Raw genomic sequence first — 20,644 nt, forward strand, 5'->3', positions numbered from 1 at the left:
TTGTAGACATGCCATAATACACTTAGTTTCTAAGTCCTCAACATTTAGGTAAAATATATTTTCAGAAGATGTGTGAATAGTTAGGACCCAAAACAATGACATATCCCAATTCTTTGGTCAAACATCTTTTCAAATACACTTAAAAGTGGGCTTTCTAGGTGAGCACAGAGGTAGTAACAGGACATGATAGTCTAAAAAAGGACAACGTTCAGACATCTTGACTGGAGCAATCAATCAGTTAACAGCAGCATCAAATTACGGCTGTCTGCATACTCACTGTAGCCTCAGAGCCTAGTAGGTCCTGATAGTCTATAAATCCTCAAGACATAAGTGAAGAATGAATGAGTATACAAAGTCCTGTGGGTTAAACAACTGATCTAAAGAGGATGAGACTAGACTTTCTACTTAAAGGTTGTGTAACTTACAGCAAGTCAGCTAATCTCTTATCTTCTTCATCTATTAAAGAGTAGCAGTGATAGAATTTAATCCATGGAGCTTAATGATGTGGTAAATTACACATTATATAAATACAGTTGTGTATTATACATTATACAATACTTAGCTTGGCTTCTGTCTCCCTTCTTTAGTAGGGTGATGGCTGATGACAGATTTAAGAGCAGTAGCAACAATAACCATCTATTCCTCACAGGTGAGTGCTTGGCCCTACCTGCTTTACCAGTTTGTCATTGACTTGACCAAGTCTTTAAGGCTGTATTAAGTCTGCATTACAACATAGCAACGGTAAAACATCAAGCTATGAAGACGCTCAATAGCTCAGAACAGCGGACGCGCTAAGAGTATGCTATTCTTCTTGAGCATTTTTTTTCTTTTTTTCGGAGCTGGGGACTGAACCCAGGGCCTTGCGCTTCCTAGGCAAGCGCTCTACCGCTGAGCTAAATCCCCAACCCCTGAGTATGCTATTCTTAAACATAACAAATTACTTTAAGTTTTGACTCATTCAACCTCAGCACCACAGATATTTACTGAGTCCTTTATTAGGCAGAAGGCCAAGATAAAGAATGAGGTCATGGTCCCAGAATTTTAGGAGCTTCCTATCCAAAGGGGAATGAGGTAGCCCACCAACCATGCATTTGCACCCGTTATGAATATGTTATGTGGATGGGCAATTGTGGGTAGGATTTATTCAATGGAAAATCTGGGACTGGGCTAAGAGCTGGGAGTGACAGGACTTAACAGTAAGGGAGCAAGCTCTGTAGACATACAGAGGTCAGCAGTGAGGAATGAGCTTTCGATCAACAGACAAATGCAAGCACTTGTGACCAAGTGACAGGGGAGGAGAAGGGGACAGCCACTCTGTCCCTGTTCAACGTTCAACGCTAAGTCTGTAGGTTTTCAGTGGAATCCTTCTGGAAGTCAAAGGGAGCTTGCTGACTGTATACTTGCTGTCAGAAGGAAGGAATCCTTCAAACTTAACAAACAGTAAAGCAAACGAAACCAAAGCCGGGTTTGAGAAAGGGGGCACCAGAAATGTCATCTGCTGGAGAAAGTTGCAGGATTGACTGGTAGATGGCGTTTAACCTGTCAAGAACAACTTAGGAGAGATGCTTTTTAAATTTAATAGACAAAATTCTGATTCCAACTCATAAAAGCAAATCATAAAAGCCAATATAGATCACCCCAAGAAATTAATCCATACCACTTAAGAACAACAAAATGTCATCTTCACACTTCGTACATGCCAAGGATCTATAAAGTAGGACATCGAACGTAATGATCTCCAGTGTATCGATCCTGCCCTGCCTTTCTAAGATGCTAACACTTACCGTATCTGCTTCCTTTCCGTCAATCATCCGCAGATCATTCAGGGACCACCTTTTTGTTACTTCATACTTTTCATCTAGCCCTACTCGGTAGTGCTTTACCATGCTGATTTTTACTTCATCAGTTTTGGTTACTGTAGGACAGAAAGAAAAAACACTTAGTTTATGCAAACTCTTACTTTATAAAGCCCCCAAGTCAAATTTCAGTATCTATTTATCTCCCTTTTATTTAATGACCTTGTACACAACTTATAAGTACACTCCTCATATGAATCCTGGTGTAACTGAATGTGGCCCCAGATTTGCTCAAGACTTAACTTTATTTTGGGACAATTGTCTGTCCAAGCAACACACTTTGAACTCTGAGCTTTTTGGGGGAAGGACGTCTAACTTGGGGCAGAAAATGAAAGGCTGAGCATAAGCAGCTAGCGGAGGACAGGATGTTCACTGGCCCAAGTTAGACTTTTAGTGGACGATGATATGAGAAAAAACGGTACAAACAGCAAAGAGCTCTGCTTGGGCAGCAGTTCAGTGACCAAGCCGAGCGCTGACACTTCTGTCTAGACTGTGAGACTGAGCAGAAGGGCCTGAGACACAGCATCCAGTGACCTGTGTGGTAACGTTTGAGGCTGTCAGCCCTCTCACATGTGCCTCTCCAAGTCCAGTGTTTGGAATGTGCCCCCAGCATAGGCCATTCTCACACTCTACTTCGAAAGGCCTGGAAGGAGTCTTTCCCTGCTTAATGTGAACAAAATGAGAATAATAATTGCCTGCTCCTAAAATCATTTGTCTCTGGTCCCATTGGAATATTGAGTTCTTCTATTAAAATTATCAATGAGAGCTAGAGAGGTGGCTCAGTGGTTAAGAGCACCAGCTAGGGCTTGGGGATTTAGCTCAGTGGTAGAATGCTTGCCTAGCAAGCGCAAGGCCCTGGGTTCAGTCTCCAGCTCCGAAAAAAAGAAAAAAAAAAAGAGTACCAGCTGCTCTTCCAGAGGTCCTTAGTTCAATTCCCAGCAACCGCATGGTGGCTCACAACCATCTGTAATGGGATCCAATGCCCTCTTCTGGTGTGTCTGAAGATAGGTACAGTGTACTCATATAAATAAAGTAAATATATCTTTTTTAAAGATTTATTTATTATAGCTGTCTTCCAACACACCAGAAGAGGGCATCAGATCTGATTTACAGATGGTTGTGAGCCACCATGTGGTTGCTGGGATTTGAACTCAGGACCTCTGGTAGAGCAGTTGGTGCTCTTAACCACTGAGCCATCTCTCCTGCCCCAAAGTAAACATACCTTTAAAAAATTATTGCGCTAGTAACTACTGAGTATCTACTGAGTCCTTTCTATTTGCATTTGCTGAGTAGATTATAAATGCTACAGAGAGACACGTAAGAAACCTGGCTTCTGCCCTGAAGATGCTCAGGATTTTAGTGAGAAGACAAGACTGTCCCTAGGTCATATCTACTGGATTATTATAGCGAGGTGGAGAGGGGGCAAGATGCTTAAAGTTTCCTTTTCAGGAGGTTAGTGTTACCCAGAGAGCTGTAAACTGATGGTGTCTTTGAGTGAGACTGGAATTTGTTTTGAGGAAAGATTCCTTCTGATTCTGGAAGGTTCCCTTTGGCATGCTGCTGTGATCTGAACAGATCCTCCATGTTCTTGTGCTGGAAATTTCATCAGCACTGAAACAATGTTAAGAGGCGAGGCCTTTACGATTGGGTCACAAGATCAGAGGCTCGTGAAAGGATCAGTGGTCGCTTCTGTGGGAGTGTGCTCCTAATGAAAGGGTGCTTGCTCCAATGCCTTTGCTTCCTCTCCTGTTCTCACTCTCACATCGTTTCATGGCTGCTTTCCCCTACAGACCATGCAACAAGAAGGCTCTCACCAGAGGCGAGCTCCTCAGTCTTGGAATCTTCATCCTCCCAGAGCTCTAAGAAACCCACCTCTGCTCTTTATAAATCACTAAAGCACAAGTAGTTTGTTGTGGTAGCACAAAACACACTAAGATGTATGAGCTTCTAGCTATGAAGATATAAAGTAATTACAACATAGTTACAGGCATAGATGCGTGGCAGGAGCAGACCGTCTGATCTGGAAATGGGGGATCACCATGTAGGCGCCCCCAGGGGAAGGTCAGCATGAGGAAACAGTGGAGGCTACATTTTACCAGATAAAAGAGAGAAGCTGAACTATATAGGTTGGCTGCTATTAAGATATGGTAGACAATAAGATTAACTAGGTTTGGAAAGTTGTTAAAATGTTTTGAAAGACTTTGATCTTCAAAGGAGGCAGAAAAATCACCCTGGAGTTGTGATGTTTAAGATCCGTCAGCTGGAGAGTCTAAAACTGGGAATCCAAAGGAGACCAGCTGAACACAGAGTTGATGAGAAATGGGTTCCGTCTCCTAGAGAAGAGAGACTGAGGTAAGTGACATGTGCAACACTGGGGCGTTGTGTCAGACCTCTGGGCAATCACACATGGTGACCCCTAGTCAACAGTTGGCCTCCCTTTGTGATCCAGGGATCAATAAAATGGTGCCCTCTGAAAGAAGTTTTCTGGTAACACAGTGTGTAGATCTCATTAGAGAGGGAAAAGGAGGTGAAGAGCCTTGGGAGAGCTCATACTCTGTGAGCTTTGGTGTTCGATGTTCTAGAGCCAAATCCTGGCATAGTGCAGTGTGGTTTACGTGAGCTCATTAATCTCTAAAGAAGAAATATCACTCACCGGTGTTATGAAGAAAACATGAGAGTAAATCTGACTCATAAGGAAAAATTAAAGCACACACGTGACTCAGGAACGTGCCCAGCAGAAATTCATGGCTGGACAGTTTTCTTTCATTTGCCAGAGGATGTTGGTAGCCTCAGGGTAAATGGTGTGTGGTTGGTAAACAGAAATCAACAAACGGAGGTAAAGTTTCAGGTGAGCCTTTGGTGACACGGGTTAGGATGCTACAGAAAGGAAACCGGACCACAATACTGACTCCAAATGGAAAGGGTGTGGGGGAGACAGGCCCACTCGTGGGATAAGGAACTTTGATGTACACCGAAGCATCTACAAGGTTCCTCAGAAGGGGCTGAGATGGAAGTTTCATAGTTTTGGAATGGTCTGAGGTTTGTGTGTGTGGAATGGCTTTCAAGGATAGATTAGTGGGGACGTTTTCAAAGGAAAGAGTGAGACAGTGCAGAAAAGAGACGGCAGCTGAGAGGCTAGAGCAAGGGAGAGGCAGGCCCAATGGCGTGATGCCGTGGAAACTGGAAAAGGAGATAGCTCGAAGTTTGCAAAACAACCATGGGGATCTGTGGAGGTAAGACAGAGAGGCATGTGTCTGAATCTAACCTGAGGAATCTGACCTGGGGAAGATCACTGGCTCCTGTCCTGAAGACTGATTGTTCCTCTACAGTGACTGGAGAAAGTGGCTTGCAGAGGGCTCCATGCACTAATTTCATGTACACCGAGTGCTAAGCCCTGGGCCAGGTAAGATTTTAGTGGCTAACAGAACGGAATCCAAAGGGTATGATGTAAACTACATAGGGATTTAGAAGAGAAGAACAGGGATGACAAATTTGGGGTTCAAGGAAGTAATTGAGGGTCATGTCTGGAAAAGACATCAATTATAAGTCTTAACTTGGGCCAATGGAGGCTGAGACTCTAGAATCTTCCCAACATCATACAGAAGTGGGTGGGTTTCTGCACTTGTATATTTCTCTAGTCCCAGAGACGATCCGTGCACATAGACCTAGATGTTGGCTTTGGAGAAAAGCGAAGACAAGAGGGCAGACAGTGGGCTGGTGGGCTGAAGTGAAGGCAGTGAAATGTCATACCTTCCAGTCAGAGGCAGCTGTGTCTGTCAAGTTAGTGGTTCTCAACCTGCGGGTCCCGACCCCTTTGGTACACACCCACCTCTAAAAATATTTATATTACAATTCATAACAGTAGCAAACTTATGGTTATGAAGGAGAAATGAAAATACTTTCATGGTTGGTGTCTTAGGGTTTCTATGGTTGCGACAATACAGCACAACCAAAAAGCAAGTTGGGGAGGAAAGGGATGATTGGCTTACACTCCCACATTGTGGTTCATCACCAAAGGAAGTCAGGACTTGTCTTAGTTAGGGTTTTACTGCTGTGAACAGACACCATGACCAAAGCAACTCGTAGACAACATTTAATTGGAGTAGGATTAGAGGTTCAGTCCATTATCATCAAGGAGGGAGAATGGTAGTGTCCAGGCAGGCACGGTGCAGGCAGAGCTGAGAGTCAGTAGTGAAAGACTGACTTCCAGGCAGCTAGGGTGAGGGTCTTATGCCCATGTCCATAGTGAAATGTCTACTCCAACAGGGCCACCCATCCTAATAGTGTCACTTCCTGGGCTGAGCATATACAAATCATCACAGGACAGAAACTCAAATAGAGCAGGATCCTGGAGGCAGAAGCTGATGCAGAGGCCATGGAGGGGTGCTGCTTACTGGATTGCTTCCCCTGGCTTGCTCAGCCTGCTTTCTTATAGAACCTAGGGATGGCACCACCCCAAAGGGCTGGATTCTCCACCCTTGATCACTAATTAAGAAAATGCCTTACATCTGGATCTCATGGAGACACTTCCTCAACCAAGGTTCCATCCTCAATGATGTCAGGATGACACACAAAACCAGTCAGTAGAGCTGAGGGTGAGGAACTGTACTAGAGGATCACAGCATTAGAGCAGTTGGGAACCACTCAGTTAGATGATCCACCTCAGGACTGTTGTTGCCTCAGCTTGCTGTCTCACTAGCAAGAAATGAACTGAGAGACAATGAGGGTAAAGAGATTTGGAGAACTAATTAGGCATCGTATGAAAGCATGATTCGAAGGAGCAAATCCCACGGCATAGCCTACAAGTTAGGAAAGCCAGCCGATTGGCTGTGTAGCCACTCAGCCACTCGTTCACTTCATTAAGCTGATAAATATTTAAAGGTCCCTTGTGAACCAAGCACTGTGCTAGGAATTGGGGGGGAAAAGACATGAATTCCCATAAGGCATCATCCCAGCTCTCATTGACTGCAGAGAACGGAGGCTTCAAAGGAAAATATGTGAAGGGTGCTGTCAACAGTGTTAAGAATGAGACCTGGACAAGGCTGAAGAGGGGCGTGGCCAGGATAATAGAGGAGGGGCGTGGCCAGGACAGCAGAGGAGGGGCGTGGCTATCTCTCCACAGGAGGAAAGGCTCAGAGGGAGTAATAATCCCAGTTGACAAAGACAATAGAACTTACTAGTATGAAGAAGGGATAAAGGCATTTTTGGAGTGTGTGGGTTCCCAGGCATGAAACACACAGCACTTTCGAGCCATGGCAAGCATTTGGTATTGTTGGCATGGAGCAAGAATGTAGACGGGTTGGTAGGAAGAAGGTTAGGGAGGAGTTAGTCCCTGAAAGGACTAGAATAGATACAGATGTTAGTTATTCTGAAAACTGTGTACATATGGAGGGTGTCACTGAAAGTTTTTTAAAAAGTGGAGAGGCTGTGGTTTAAATTTTAGAACATTCTATTGTTTTTTTGAATGAAGAAAGATATTTATTCTTTAGATTTATTTGGAAGATATATATATATATATGCAAGTAAATTTGTTGATTAAAATTAAATATGTTTAACATGATATCTTATAGTCTGTGTTTTTATTTAACTTTTGTCAGTTTCACACACATGTACAAATGTATTTGTCATGTTTATTACCGCGACCCTGACTTCTCCCCTTTCCACTCCTGCTAATTTCCTTACTCTCCCTGACAAGCACCACCTCCTCCTTTAATGCTGTGTGTGCCTGTGTGTGTATATGTGTGTGCCTGTGTGTGTATATGTGTGTGCCTGTGTGTGTATATGTGTATGCATGTGTGCCTGTGTGTGTGCACGCCTGTGAGTGTGTGTGCCTGTTTGCCTGTGTGCCTGTGTGTGTGCATGCATGTGCCTGTGTGTGCCTCTGTGTGTGTGTGTGTGTGTGTGTGTGTGTGTGGTGTAGGTAGCCACAGCTGTGGTATGCTGGTGAATGGTGAATGTCGCAGCCCTGTAACATTCACAAGATCATATCCCACAGCAGCCCGCCCAGCCTCTGGCTCTCGGGACCTTTCTTCCTGATCTCCCTGCAGTTTCTCAGCTTTCACAGGGCTTGTGGCCCATTTAGGGACGCACATTCAGTAGTCATGTCTTCTCAGCACCTTAAACAGTTATGAAAACATTAAAACATCCTCTTGGGAGGTTACAGAAAGGATGGGTTGGAGGAAGGGGACGGAAAAGAGATGTCAAGAAAGAAAGCCCTACCAGTCATCTATAACAGCCCTTTTCCCCTTAACCTAGATTCAGAAAACACAGGGCCTGTCTAAAGGTTAGGTCTAAAGGTAAGATGATGTGGGGCCAAGAGGGAACAGCCTCCTTAATTCGACAAAATAACCTGCCTTAGCGCTAAGGCTGTTCCGAGAGTTCTCCAGCCGTAAGCCAAAGGAGTCTGCTGAGGCTGGAGTTGACCCAATCCCTAATCTCCGTACTTGAACTTTGCTGCCAACTGGAATTAAGTGGCCATCTCCACATTAACGCAGTTGCAGAGTGGAACCGCACCACAGCGTCTTAAAAACCCAAATGTGTTTATAAAGTGTAAGCGTTAGAGCTGTTTCCTCTTCCTCAGAGGATCCGTTTTGTAAATACGGTTTAGAGAGTGATATCTACAGCCCTGGGAAACTTCAGAAGCAACCTGCTCTGGGCTTAAGATTTTATCCCCCCCCCGCCCCGGTTTTATATTTTAGTAGATATTTTCAGAATGCCGATCTTTGTAGCCATCATTATTTTAATTTTAATGCAGGCTTTGTCATTAATAAATTCTTCCATCACCTTTAAAAAAGAGCTACCAGTATTTGGGAGGCTAACGGGAGAAGAGCTGGCCAATTGATTTAAAATAATTAGTCAGGATCGAGGAAATGTGGAACTCACAATTAAGTCGCACAGAAGTGCACTAAATAAATAGATGCCTCTTTTGTTTCATAATCCAGTGTTATATAATGGTTTTCACCATTTAAATTAATAGGAGAAGTTATCGTGAAATACTCCTTAGAAGCCTCGGTGAAACGCCACACTGCATTGCCAATGTCTCGCGGTTGTTGAGAAAGCTATGGTTGATTTCGCCAAAATCCTATTTTCAAATACAATTTTCTAGAAATAGCTATAAAATCCATTTCAGACTACAGCGTGAGTCTTCAAAATATTAAAATGATTGGCTTTAAGCAACTTAGGGCCTGTGTTATTGGTGAATGTACAGGAAAAACAACACATGTGGAGGAGAAAGAAACTGATTTTGTAGGAACAAAAGTGCCAGCGGGGTTTATACCAGATCCGTTTTATTGGCTCCATTCTAGAATATTCTCGCTGTGTCCACTGAAAGCGACATAGCAGAACTGTTGGGGATGGATGGACTGGCTCTGAAGTCTCCATTTGTTGTCTACCGGTTTGTGATCTTGGGGAACCATAATTTGACTTCGATAAGAAGTGACCAATGTGCTAACATGCTTGACGTTCTTGGAGTGTCTGCGCATGCTCTAAGAGGTTCAGGTAGTCTTCCCAGTTAGAAGTGGTGGGACAGCAGAAAGAACCTTAAGTTCAGAATTAGAATGATTCTAATCTTAAGGAATCTGATCATAAAGTTAGCCTGGAACCTTAGGCTAATTGCTAAGTTCTTGTGACCAGGGTCTCCTCATCGGCAACATGGAGCTGAAAAGGAATACGTCATAGAAATGGCCTTACGTGAATCTTGACCCTGCGTGGGCACGCCCCACACCACTCTCCCTTTGGTCTCGTCCATACTGCTTCATCTTAATCATAAAAAAAGATGATGTATTTTTTTCCTTCTTCAAAACTTTAAGGTTTCTATGCATGCTGCAAATGATGTAGCTTGGACTGGTAGATCATTTTGATTCTGACATCTCCAAAGTGCTCGACTAATGATGTAAAAATCTGTCTCAGGTAACTGATGGATGAGGGTATATTCTGTGCTGTTGATTTTATTTATTTGGTTAGTGTGTGTGTGTGTGTACTGTGTTTACACCATTATAAACCTCTCTCTCTCTCTGCGTGTGTGTGTGTGTATGTGTGTGTGCGCGCGCGCACACACACACGTATGTGATTCATATCACATCATTCTCCAGGACCCCATCCATCCTATTTTTGAGATAGGGTCTCTTACTGGCCTAAAACTCTCTGATTCGAGGATAGCCCTTCCTCTGCCTCCCAAGCATGGGAATTACAAGAGCACACAGCCATGCCAGGTCTGTAATGGAGATTCTGGGAATGGAACTCAGGTTCTGATGTTCACATGGCAAGCAGGTTACCCACTGAGCTAGCTCCTGAGCCCAATTGTTGAGCTTAATGATAAAGATAACACATCAGCTTGGCTTGGCAAGCATTTCACCAACAGAGATGATATCTGTTTAACTATAGCTGTATATCTGTATAACTGTATAACAATTGTATAACTATATAACTGTATAACAGTACAATGGTACAACTGTCTAACAACTGTGTAATTGTACAACTGTATATCTGTATAACTGTATAACTAAATGTATAACTGTATATCTGTATAACTGTATAGCTAACTGTATAACCGTATAACTATAACTGTATAACTTTGCAACTGTATAACAGTATAACTATAACTGTATAACTGTATAACTGTATAACTGTGTAACTGTGTAACTGTATAACTATAACTGTATAACTGTATAACTGTGTAACTGTGTAACTGTATAACTGTATAACTGTGTAACTGTATAACTGTGTAACTGTAAGGAAACAAGAGGACACAGAAGAGCATCACTTTCTGCACTGTGTACTCTGATTTGGAAAGTCAGGAGAATATCTTTAAATTTATCCATATGCAATTTGATTGTGCCTAGGCACACCCATGTGTGTGTGTGTGTGTGTGTGTGTGTGTGTGTGTGATAGATAGAGAGAATTTACTTTGATAATCAAGATTTCATATATTATAATTTTGATTGTAACCAAGTTATGTGATAACTTGTTTTATGTAATTTTAGTAAGATGTACATTTGTTTCATAAACCCTCTGTATTAATCCCCTCTTTTCACAGCAGACAATGGAAGGGCAGTCCAAGAATGATGTCTCCAAGTGTGTTCTCGTTGGGGATGCGGATTTCTATAGTGTTTGCAGAATCAAGTGCGCTCTTAGCTTCACTCTGGAATGAAAACAGTGCACAGACCGGCTGCGCTCCGTGCTGTGCTGAGAAGGTATCCATGGCAGTTTGGATATATCGTGGCCCACGAATTGTTACACGCCGTGACGATAACACTTTTACATATATGAAAACTTTTCAAAATAGTATCCATGCTTTATTCTTACACTAATTATCCACCAGCAGGGCGGCTCTCAAGTTAGTGTTGGACACTTTAAGCTATTTGGTGAGATTGAAGGTTTTTAGCACTGTTTAGATTTGCATTCTCTGTGAATAAGATCATAGGAACTCACGAATTTACCCACAGAGGTTCTGAAGGAAGCCCTGGAAAGTGCTTTAAAGCAGCTTCCTCTGTGTATTATTTTATTTAACATTCTTTGTTGTTTTGTTTTTGTTTTTGTTTTTGTTTTTTCCAGAGCTGGGGACCGAACTCAGGGCCTTGCGCTTGCTAGGCAAGCGCTCTACCACTGAGCTAAATCCCCAACCCCTTAACATTCTTTTAAAAGGGATGTGACTCAGTTGTTCTTTTCTTTGGGACATAGAGAAAAATGTTATGGGTGACATAAAAATCTAATGAGTAGAAAAACTATGCTTAGATTTAAAGATTTAAAGCTCACACCTTTAATCCCAGTACTTGGGAGGCAGAAGCAGGTACATCTGTGAGTTCAAGGCCAGCCTGGTCTATAGGGCCAGTTCCAGGACACTACACACAGAAACCCTTCTAAAGAAAAATGAAAGAAAAAAGAAAAAGTTATGTTTGCTGTCTTCTTAACTCTGCCCAGTGTCACTTATTTTCAAATTAAGACTCACGAAGCGTGCCGACCCTAGAGTCTGGGATCATCAAGAGGGAGGGCATGCTGTTCATCTCTTTGAGGCTCAGTTACCTCACTTAATATTAAACATTCTAAGTCCATCTAAGTAAACAGCCGTAAATGTGGGTACAGCACAACATTTAGCAGAGAGACTAAGACAGGGTAACATCAGGTCACGAGGAAGGACATAATGCAGGCAAAAAGATACCCGAGGCACAAAAGAGGCTATGAAGCAAAATGCTTTTCTTGTTTCTACTCTGTCATGGTTTTCTTCTTTTCTTGTGGTGGATAAGTGCATAAAAATGTAGTTGACAGTGACAACGTAAAACCCTAGGGGAAGCCCCATGGCTTCAGAATGGCCACTCTGACTATACAGAAGCTCACCAAGATGCAGAGGGTTTCACAGAGACTGTGGAAGCAGGCACTGGACCTGCACAGGTTCAAGACAGATGGGGTCTCAGCACTCAGGCGGAAACAGACATGGGTTACTTCCCCTATTTGCAACTGATACCTGCTGTCAAAGGAGAAATCCGTTCTCTCCAATGGAGTCACACTGGTATAATATCAGCCATGCTCCAGAGCTAGCCCAGGAATGGATAGCCAAGCTGAAATGAACTCTGGTATTTTTGTGGAATCTCCCCTCCCCACTCTGTTTCAGCATTTTTGGTCTTACTGGTTTTTTTTTGTTTGTTTTTGGTTTTGCTTATTTGTTTTGATTTAATTATTTTTTGTCATCTCTTTTTGTTTTTTTTTTAAAGCATGAGAGAGGGAAGGGAGAGAGGGGGGAAGGAGAGGGGTGGAGGAGAAAGGACATGAAGCCGAGAGGGTAGGGAGGTGGAGAGGATCCGGGAGGAGTTGGAGTAGGGAAAAACAATTTTTAATTAAAAAAGAAATGTAAAAAAAATTATCCAGCCGCAAAATCTTCCGCCTACAATTTGTCCTGCCCACAAGATGTGCAGGCATAAAAAGATGGAGTAGAAATTGAGGAAAGGGCCAGCCAATGACTGGCCTTGACCCATGCCGTGAGAGAGAGTCTAGCCCTGACAGTATTAATGGTATACTTGCATATAACACTATCCTGCTAAACGTGCTGAGCCTAGACTAACCGTCATCAGAGAGGCTTCACCCAGCAGCTGATGGAAACAGATGCAGAGACCACAGCCAAACATTAGGCAGAGAGCTTGGTGATTCCTATGGAAGAGGGGGAGGAAGGCTCAAAGGAGTCAGAGAGGTCAAGGACACCACCAGAAAACCTACAGAATCAACTAACCTGGGCCCCTAAGGCCTCCCAGAGGGTGAAGCACCAACCAGAGAGCATTCTGGGACCAAGGGCTACCTTAAAGAGAACTGACTCTCCTCCCAGCAGCCATCAGTTGGCAATAGTTCCTCAGCTAGGGAAGGGATTCATGGCCACCTCCCCTTTCTATGGTGGGATTTTATCTAGCATGAGCTTGTGCAGGTCTTATACATGCCATCATAACCACACTGAGTTCATGTGTGCAACTGTCAGCAACGAGCCCATAAAAGATCATTATTTTATCCTCCGTTTCACAGCCGATAGGCAACAAACCAGGGCCAGGTTTCACAGTGAGCTCTGATGTCAGAGTTTCCAGAGTCCAGAGTCCCACCGTGCCGCTTTCCTTCCCACCTAGGTGTAGCTAAAGCTATGACACGGGCTTCCATTCTTCTCCTCACACATGTGACTAATTCTTCCCCCCACCTGCAGGCGACAGACCTCCTTCACCACAAGATACTGCCTTTATTTGCCAGGAAAGAGCGGTGTTTTAAGTGGGGATAGACTTGTCCCAGGGAGAAATTACCACGGAAAGCCTGAGACGCAAAGGGTTGTAGTAGGTCTCCGAGAATGAATTCCTCAGGTACTCTGTAGCCAACTCCTGAGAGGGACGTTGAGTTTATAATGGCCTATTTTGAGACCAGTCACAGAATTACTAAGATTTAATAGAAGACAACCCTTGTTTTGGCCACTACTCAGATAAGAAGGCAGTTCAACCATGTTTAAATAAATTACATTCTCTTTCATCAGAAAAATGCATGATGGATGTAACTACTTTGGACCAATAGGTCTCACAAGAAGAACCCCTGGATTAAAGAGCATGACGAGGCAGTCACGTGACTCTCCTCCCGGTAGACAGACAGAGCTCCAAGTATGGAGTCATAGCCAATGACTTGCTTGATTTATGTCAGATGTTTTGCAGGTAAAGCGTGGGAGTGTCAAGCATCGTTGAAACTGCTGTTTTGTTGACAGTTTTTGTAACAGTCATTTTTAAAAAGAGTTACACTTTTGGAAAGTGCTCCCTGACCGATGCGTGGGAAATCAAGGGGATAATAGTGTGTTACCTTTACAGCAAAACTCACGAAACCATTTCTTCCTCATCTCAGAGAAGAGCTTGATTTTCTTGGTACAATCAGAACCACTGAATACCTTCCAAATGTTTAAATGTAAGATATATATATATATATATATATATATATATATATACACACACACACATGTAAGTATATATGTATATATGTATGGCACGTATATATATATACATATATGTGTATATATACATATGTTTATATGTATATATGTATACACACAATGCACACATGTATGTATATAATATGCATATATGTACATGTATTCTAAACTTAGAACAAATTTAGTTAATTATATAATTTTTGAAGGGAGTCACTAAGATACATTTGGTAAATTAAATCCATAACATATTCTGGCTTTTTTATTTTTAAATTTTTTCTTTTAAAACACTGTCAGTGCCACCTAATGAGAAGTTACTTAGACAAAGCAGGACTCATAACAGGTAAAAATCCCTATACTTTATGTTAGAATGGACGTCCTCTCTAGCATAGTGGATAAAAATACTCTTGACTCAGTGATTTGGTCTATTAAGTAATTTTAATTTACTTTTTATGTAATTCATTATTATGAGCTGATTAAGTCCTTTCTATTGGCTGATATGCCAAATCCCCATATTTCATATGTGTAGTAAAATATGTTTAGGTATTAGATAAGTATTACCATTCTGATTGTTGGATACATAGTTTTGCGTGTTTTGGGAATTATAAACTTTTAAAGAATTTTTAGAACTTTCAGGATGCTTGGCTTCTTCTCGACATCTTCAAAAAGCTTTTCTAAACCAGTTATCAGGTATATTGAGATAATAGTTGTCTGAAAATGCATGTTTGCCTTAAAGACGAACACTCAACAGTCACTTTTTTCTGAGCCCCTGAAGGGTACCAGGATGCATGGGCCGGGAAAGGGGGGAGCTACAGTCAAACTCAGTAAGGACACCGACATTTCCATCTAAATTCATAAAAGGTTTAGAAAATCATAATTAATGCAAAAGCCAGAACATGGACAATTTTCACACATTTTTTTTTCCAGAGCTGAGGACCGAACCCTGGGCCTTGCGCATGCTAAGCAAGTGCTCTACCACTGAGCTAAATCCCCAACCCTTCACACATTTTAAAACCAGGAAGGAAATATCTATTTTTTACTAAATACTGTATATATCAGACATCTACATTAGGGACTGTCCCCTCATCTGTAAAGTTCTGTCTTCGTGGACTAATTTCTATTATTAAAGTATTGGTATTGTTATTCTGCAGGAGAATCTTTTTTAAAAGAGAATTTCTTTCTTCAAAATAAACTACCATGAAGTCTCAATAGTTCCTCGGAAGAAAAGTCCGAGGTTTGTTTATGTCCCAGGACACAAAGTCATTAGCAATGACTGTATAATTGGTTCTGCCATGCATTTAACCATATTCTGGATGCTATTGAATTTTTAAAAGTAAGTCTTTATACAACACAATTATATGCTATGAAGCAAATCAGACGAAGAATTGGAGGGAAAACCCCCTGATCCAACCAAGAGAAGTACAGACCCACGTTTGTTTCTGAACTGCTCATGATGTCTAACACGGTTTTTAGGTTCGCTTTAGTGCTTTAAAAGTCTGTAGAATGCAGATTCCTTTCCTTGGCTAATTAAACCCTCGAGAAGAGCCATGCGCGTCCAAGTTGGGTAGGGAGGCAGCCACGATTCCCTTCTACCCCGTGTGCACCTTTGAGCTCTTTGCGTTTTGAAACGATATCAGAAAGTGCTGCTCACCTGACACACAGAGGTAATACCTGTCCTGGACAGAGACCTCGATCTCAATGAACTCGCAGAGATTCTGTGCCAGCGGCTTGAACAGTCTTTTCTCCAAGTCTTCCTTCACCAGCGATGACATCTCCAGTTCCTCCTGGTCCCGAGCTTGGGTTCAAGCTCACGCTTCCCTTGCTGCTGCTGCTGCTGCTTGCTGCAGCTTAGATGTCTCCTTTAGGTGTGCGAGCCTCCCGGTTGGTTCCCACTCTCTTTCCCTTCTTACTGGTAGCAAAAGGCCAGGCTCCTGCCAGCGGGTGCCTGCTCACTGGCAGCCCCACCTCAGCAACCCAAACCCGGTATTAACCCCCTCGTCATCTCCTTCATTCAGCATCCGCCCTGCCGCAGGCTCCTCTCTGGGAGCTATCCTGTGGGTCGCTGATGGGAGATCATATTGATGAACACTGACAGATGGCTACAGATCTACTCGGGGAGTCCCCGGGTCGGCAACCTTTCCCCTCTCACAGCAGCACTATGCAGAGAAAGGCCACTACCTCAGCGTGAGACCATTATATAAATCAGCTGTCTAGCGCTATTGATTGGGATCGTCTTCCATTAAGAACTTTGCTTTCACTGCCCAGAAAAAAAAAAAAAAATCTGCGCTTGCACCCAATGCTCCCAACAAGTCTCCCCTTCTCTTTCCTCTGCCAGCCTGCAATGCACTCTAGCCTTTGCGTCCAAGAGTTTGCGCCAATCCCTGGGTCTCAATTATTTTTAAAATGGACATTTAGATGGGTCCACTTTAATTCTATTTGTGCCTCCACTCAAACGAAAGTATATTTAGGCACCTGCTAGAGCGAAGCGTTCATTACATTTGCTTCTCGGGAGGATGGATTTCCCGTTCTGCAGGAGCTTATGATCTGGTAGGGGAGCGTTACACGGAGTAAGTACTTGAACCATGAAAGCGAGAACACGGCACAGAAGAGCAGAGAGGGAGGGTGACCACACGAAGCCTCGTCATCACTGTCCTGTTGCTGTGAAGAGGCACCATGATCAACACGGTTTATAAAAGAAGGCATTTCATTGGGGGCTTACCTACGGATTCAGGAGATGAGTTCATGACTGTCCTGGCAGGGGGTGAGGCGGCAGGCAGGCAGGAATAGCATTGGAGCAGTAGCTGAGAGCTGATCCACAGGCAGGAGGCAGAGAGACAGAGAGACAGAAAGAGACAGAGAGATAGAAAGAGACAGAGAGACAGAAAGAGACAGAGAGACAGAAAGAGACAGAGAGACAGAAAGAGACAGAGACAGAAAGAGACAGAGAGACGGAGAGAGACAAAGAGAGATAGAGAGAAACAGAGACAGAGAGACAGGGAGAGACAGAAAGAGATAAAAACAGAGAGATAGGGAGACAGAGAAGGACAGAAAAATAGAGACAGAGACAGAGAGAGAGAGAGAGAGAGAGAGAAGCAGAGACAGAACGAGAGACAGACAGAGAAAGGGACAGAGAGAGAGACAGAAACAGAGAGAGGAGACAGAGTGTGCGTTAGTCTAATATAGGCTTTTGAAACCTCAGAGCCCACACCCAGTAACACACCTTCTCCATTAAGGCCACACCCCCTAATGCTTCCCAAATAGTTCCACTAACTAAGGAACAAGCATTCAAATATATCATCCCATGAGGCTCCTTCTCATCCAAACCCTCCTCAGCAAGGGTCTGAGGAAGTGGCCCGTGAGGGGCCTGGAGTGAGGCTGGTAGGCAAGCACAGAGGTGGAGGAGGAGCTGAAGCCTCACATCAGTAAACCCAGAGGGAGTGCTTCCTCTCCAAATTCACAGGTGGGGGGCTGGGTTAAAAGCACTAACTGCTCTCCCACATGACACAGCTTCATGCCAACATCTCCCCAGTGGGTTTCATTCCCAGCACCTATATGTTGGCTTGCAACATTTATAACTTTAGTTCCAAGGAGATCCTAAGCCCTCCAGTATCCACAGGCAGAAGTCACACATGTCGAATACAGACATACATGTGGGCAAACATCAATTCACATAAAATAAATATAATCAATCTTTGAAAATTTTTTTTGTCGAAAGCCATTGCATTAAGAGATGGTGTCAGAATAAACCTTGAACAAACTCAACTAGACCCTGACCAAGGAGCTTTCTATTCCCCTAAGGTTTGCTGGAATCCTTCGCCATATGCCGAAATTCCAGCCTCTCACTGCCATTGCCAAACTCGGTCATCCACTGTGGACTGCATCCTGGTAGCCAAGGCCTCCGCCTCCTATATTTATTATTGTTGTTATTATTATTATTATTATTATTATTATTATTATTATTATTAGTTTTTGTTTGTTTCTTGAGACAGGGTTTCTCTCTCCTGGCTGTCCTGAACTCACTTCGCAGATCAAGTTGGACTTGAACTCACAAAGATACCTTGCCTCTGCCTCTGCCTCTGCCTCTGCCTCTGCCTCTGCCTCTGCCTCTGCCTCTGCCTCTGCCTCTGCCTCTGCCTCTGCCTCTGCCTCTGCCTCTGCCTCTGCCCCTGCCCCTGCCCCTGCCCCTGCCCCTGCCCCTGCCCCTGCCCCTGCCTCTGCCCCTGCCCCTACCTTTGCCTCAGGTGCTGGGATTACAGGTGTGTGCCACCACAGAAGGCTGTTTCTGGACAACCAACTTTAGGAAGGAGAGACTGCAGACTCCCATGTAGTCCCCTTCAGCTGCACTTTTCCCAAACCCCAATATAATCTTCAAGACAGGAACCCCTGGGGCTGGGGATTTAGCTCAGTGGTAGAGTGCTTACCTAGGAAGCGCAAGGCCCTGGGTTCGGTCCCCAGCTCCGAAAAAAAGAACCCCCCCCAAAAAAAGACAGGAACCCCTTTTTCGGCTGTGTATTTCCTTCGTTGTTTGAAATAAACTGTCTTGTCTGCTGAGGCTGCTTTTTGCCTTCTGTCTCTGGATGCTGCCTCGGAAATCTAACAGGTGGTACCTTTAATGGTAGCTTTAAGGGCTTCCCCCCTTATGAAAGAGATCGGGTTCTAGAAAAGAAGCTTTCTATGTCTTTTCCCTGACATTCAGCCTATTGAAGACAGTGTTCTTCCCTCCTAAAACATATTCTCCCCCACCCCTACCCCTATTTTGGAGCAGTACTCCTTCATCAGACACCTGAACCCTCGGGTTCCTAGACCTTGGACTTCCAAGCTTCCAGAACTGTGAGAAATAAATTCTGTTCCCTAAAGATTACCCAATGTTTGGTATTTTGTTAAAGCAGCACAGCTAATCCAGGGTGTAGGAGTGAATAGGAGATATTCATACTCTCCAGAGTCACAGAGTGTGTGAATGGAGAAGGTAAGAATGAAAGATAGAACAAGGCAAAAGTGTGTGCCTCTGATGTGGGGTCAACCCTTCGGGCTTTATTTGCTATGAGCAGAGAACTGATGGAGATTTTTCGACTGTTCAGTTATTCAACTGACAAGTATTTATCAGGACACTATGTACCACCCCCAGGTCTATGAATTAGGGGAAGGGCAGGGAAGCTAAGCTAGATTTTGCACGGTGTAGCTCAGTGGTAGACAGAACGTGAAGTGGTAGCATATTCAGGGGCAGGTGGCAGAAGCGTGACTCATGACTCCATGATCTCTAAGGACAAGAGATCCTCAGGTCCTAAGGTGAGCTGACATGACTCCTGCGTGCTCTCCAGTCTCCAGATCCACTCGTGGAAGCTCGGCCTTTCTTCTGACCTCTAGGCTGCTATGACAGAGAGGAAGAAGCATCCCTTTTTGGTTCTTCTTTCCTTTAACGCAGTAAATGTTTCTCAGCAGACGGTCTTTACATCTTGGTGCCGAGAGCTGAGTCATGCAATGGACATTTAATACTTTCTTTGCGTGAGTGACTTTGCAGTGACACATTTCCACAGTAGGAGTAGACAGTCTTACCAAACACATATCAATATCATTATCAAGGTCAATATCAAGATCAAGACCACCATTTGATCTTTAGTTGCAAGAGGCAAACACATTCATGGGGTAAATATGGCTTCCCATCTTTTCCTTTAAATTTTTATTTTTTTATTATATTTTATTAATTTGTGGAGGGTTTTTGGAGGGGTACATTCAAGGGTCATTTCCTTTTGTCTTCCGTGTAGGTCCCAGGGGTGGAAATCAGATCATAAGGCTTGGCAACGGACTCTTTAACAGCTAAGCCATCTTGCCTGCCCTCTGTTTTTTTTTGGGGGGGGTGTTTTTTTTGTCTTTTTGGTTTTTTTTTATTATTTTCTTTGTTTTTTTTGTTTTTGTTTTTGTTTTGTTTTGTTTTTTTTTGTTTGTTTGTTTTTTAAACCAAAGTGTTGACATGTATCCCAGGCTGGCCTAGAACTTGTGGTAATCCTTTTGACTCGGTCTCCTGAATGCTGGGATCACAGGTGTGCTGCTACACGCTGCTCACACATTCCAAAACACAATGGTTTCTATCAACTGTGTCCAGAAGTAAATTTGCACTGTGTTGAATATTCCTATGTTTTCCATAGGTAGTGTCAGTTGTTTTGCAGACACAAGGAAAAGATGATAAATGCATATTAAATGTTTTTAAACACGTTAACATCCTGAATAATTCTGAAAGAAAACTACATGAGGACTTCGTCCAAGTTAAATGATTTTAAATCCTAAACTTTAAAAGCACTTGCAAGGAACAACTCAGGAAACTAGAAATAGAGAAAAATGTTAAGACCTTAATTTTGTAGAG

General features: G+C 43.2%; 1 protein-coding gene across 3 annotated transcripts in view; it reads right to left on the reverse strand.

Moving 5' to 3' along the window:
• Positions 1 to 20,644, reverse strand: part of Exoc1l (exocyst complex component 1 like) — a 35,120-nt gene that overhangs the window by 8,398 nt on the left and 6,078 nt on the right. For 2 of the 3 annotated variants that reach the window (XM_087584359.1, XM_087584358.1), the window contains 2 exons: positions 17,006 to 17,094; positions 1,785 to 1,915 (listed from right to left, as the gene is read on the reverse strand). In XM_087584359.1, the coding sequence (XP_087440485.1) occupies positions 1,785 to 1,915; positions 17,006 to 17,030 (156 nt within the window). In that variant the 5' untranslated portion in view covers positions 17,031 to 17,094. Of the gene's footprint in view, positions 1 to 1,784; positions 1,916 to 15,937; positions 16,233 to 17,005; positions 17,095 to 20,644 lie in introns of those variants that run through there. The other variant, NM_001399551.1, reaches the window with a different exon arrangement.

Source organism: Rattus norvegicus, chromosome 14, assembly GCF_021556685.1.
Source record: "Rattus norvegicus strain SHRSP/BbbUtx chromosome 14, alternate assembly SHRSP_T2T, whole genome shotgun sequence".
Taxonomy (NCBI): domain Eukaryota; kingdom Metazoa; phylum Chordata; class Mammalia; order Rodentia; family Muridae; genus Rattus; species Rattus norvegicus.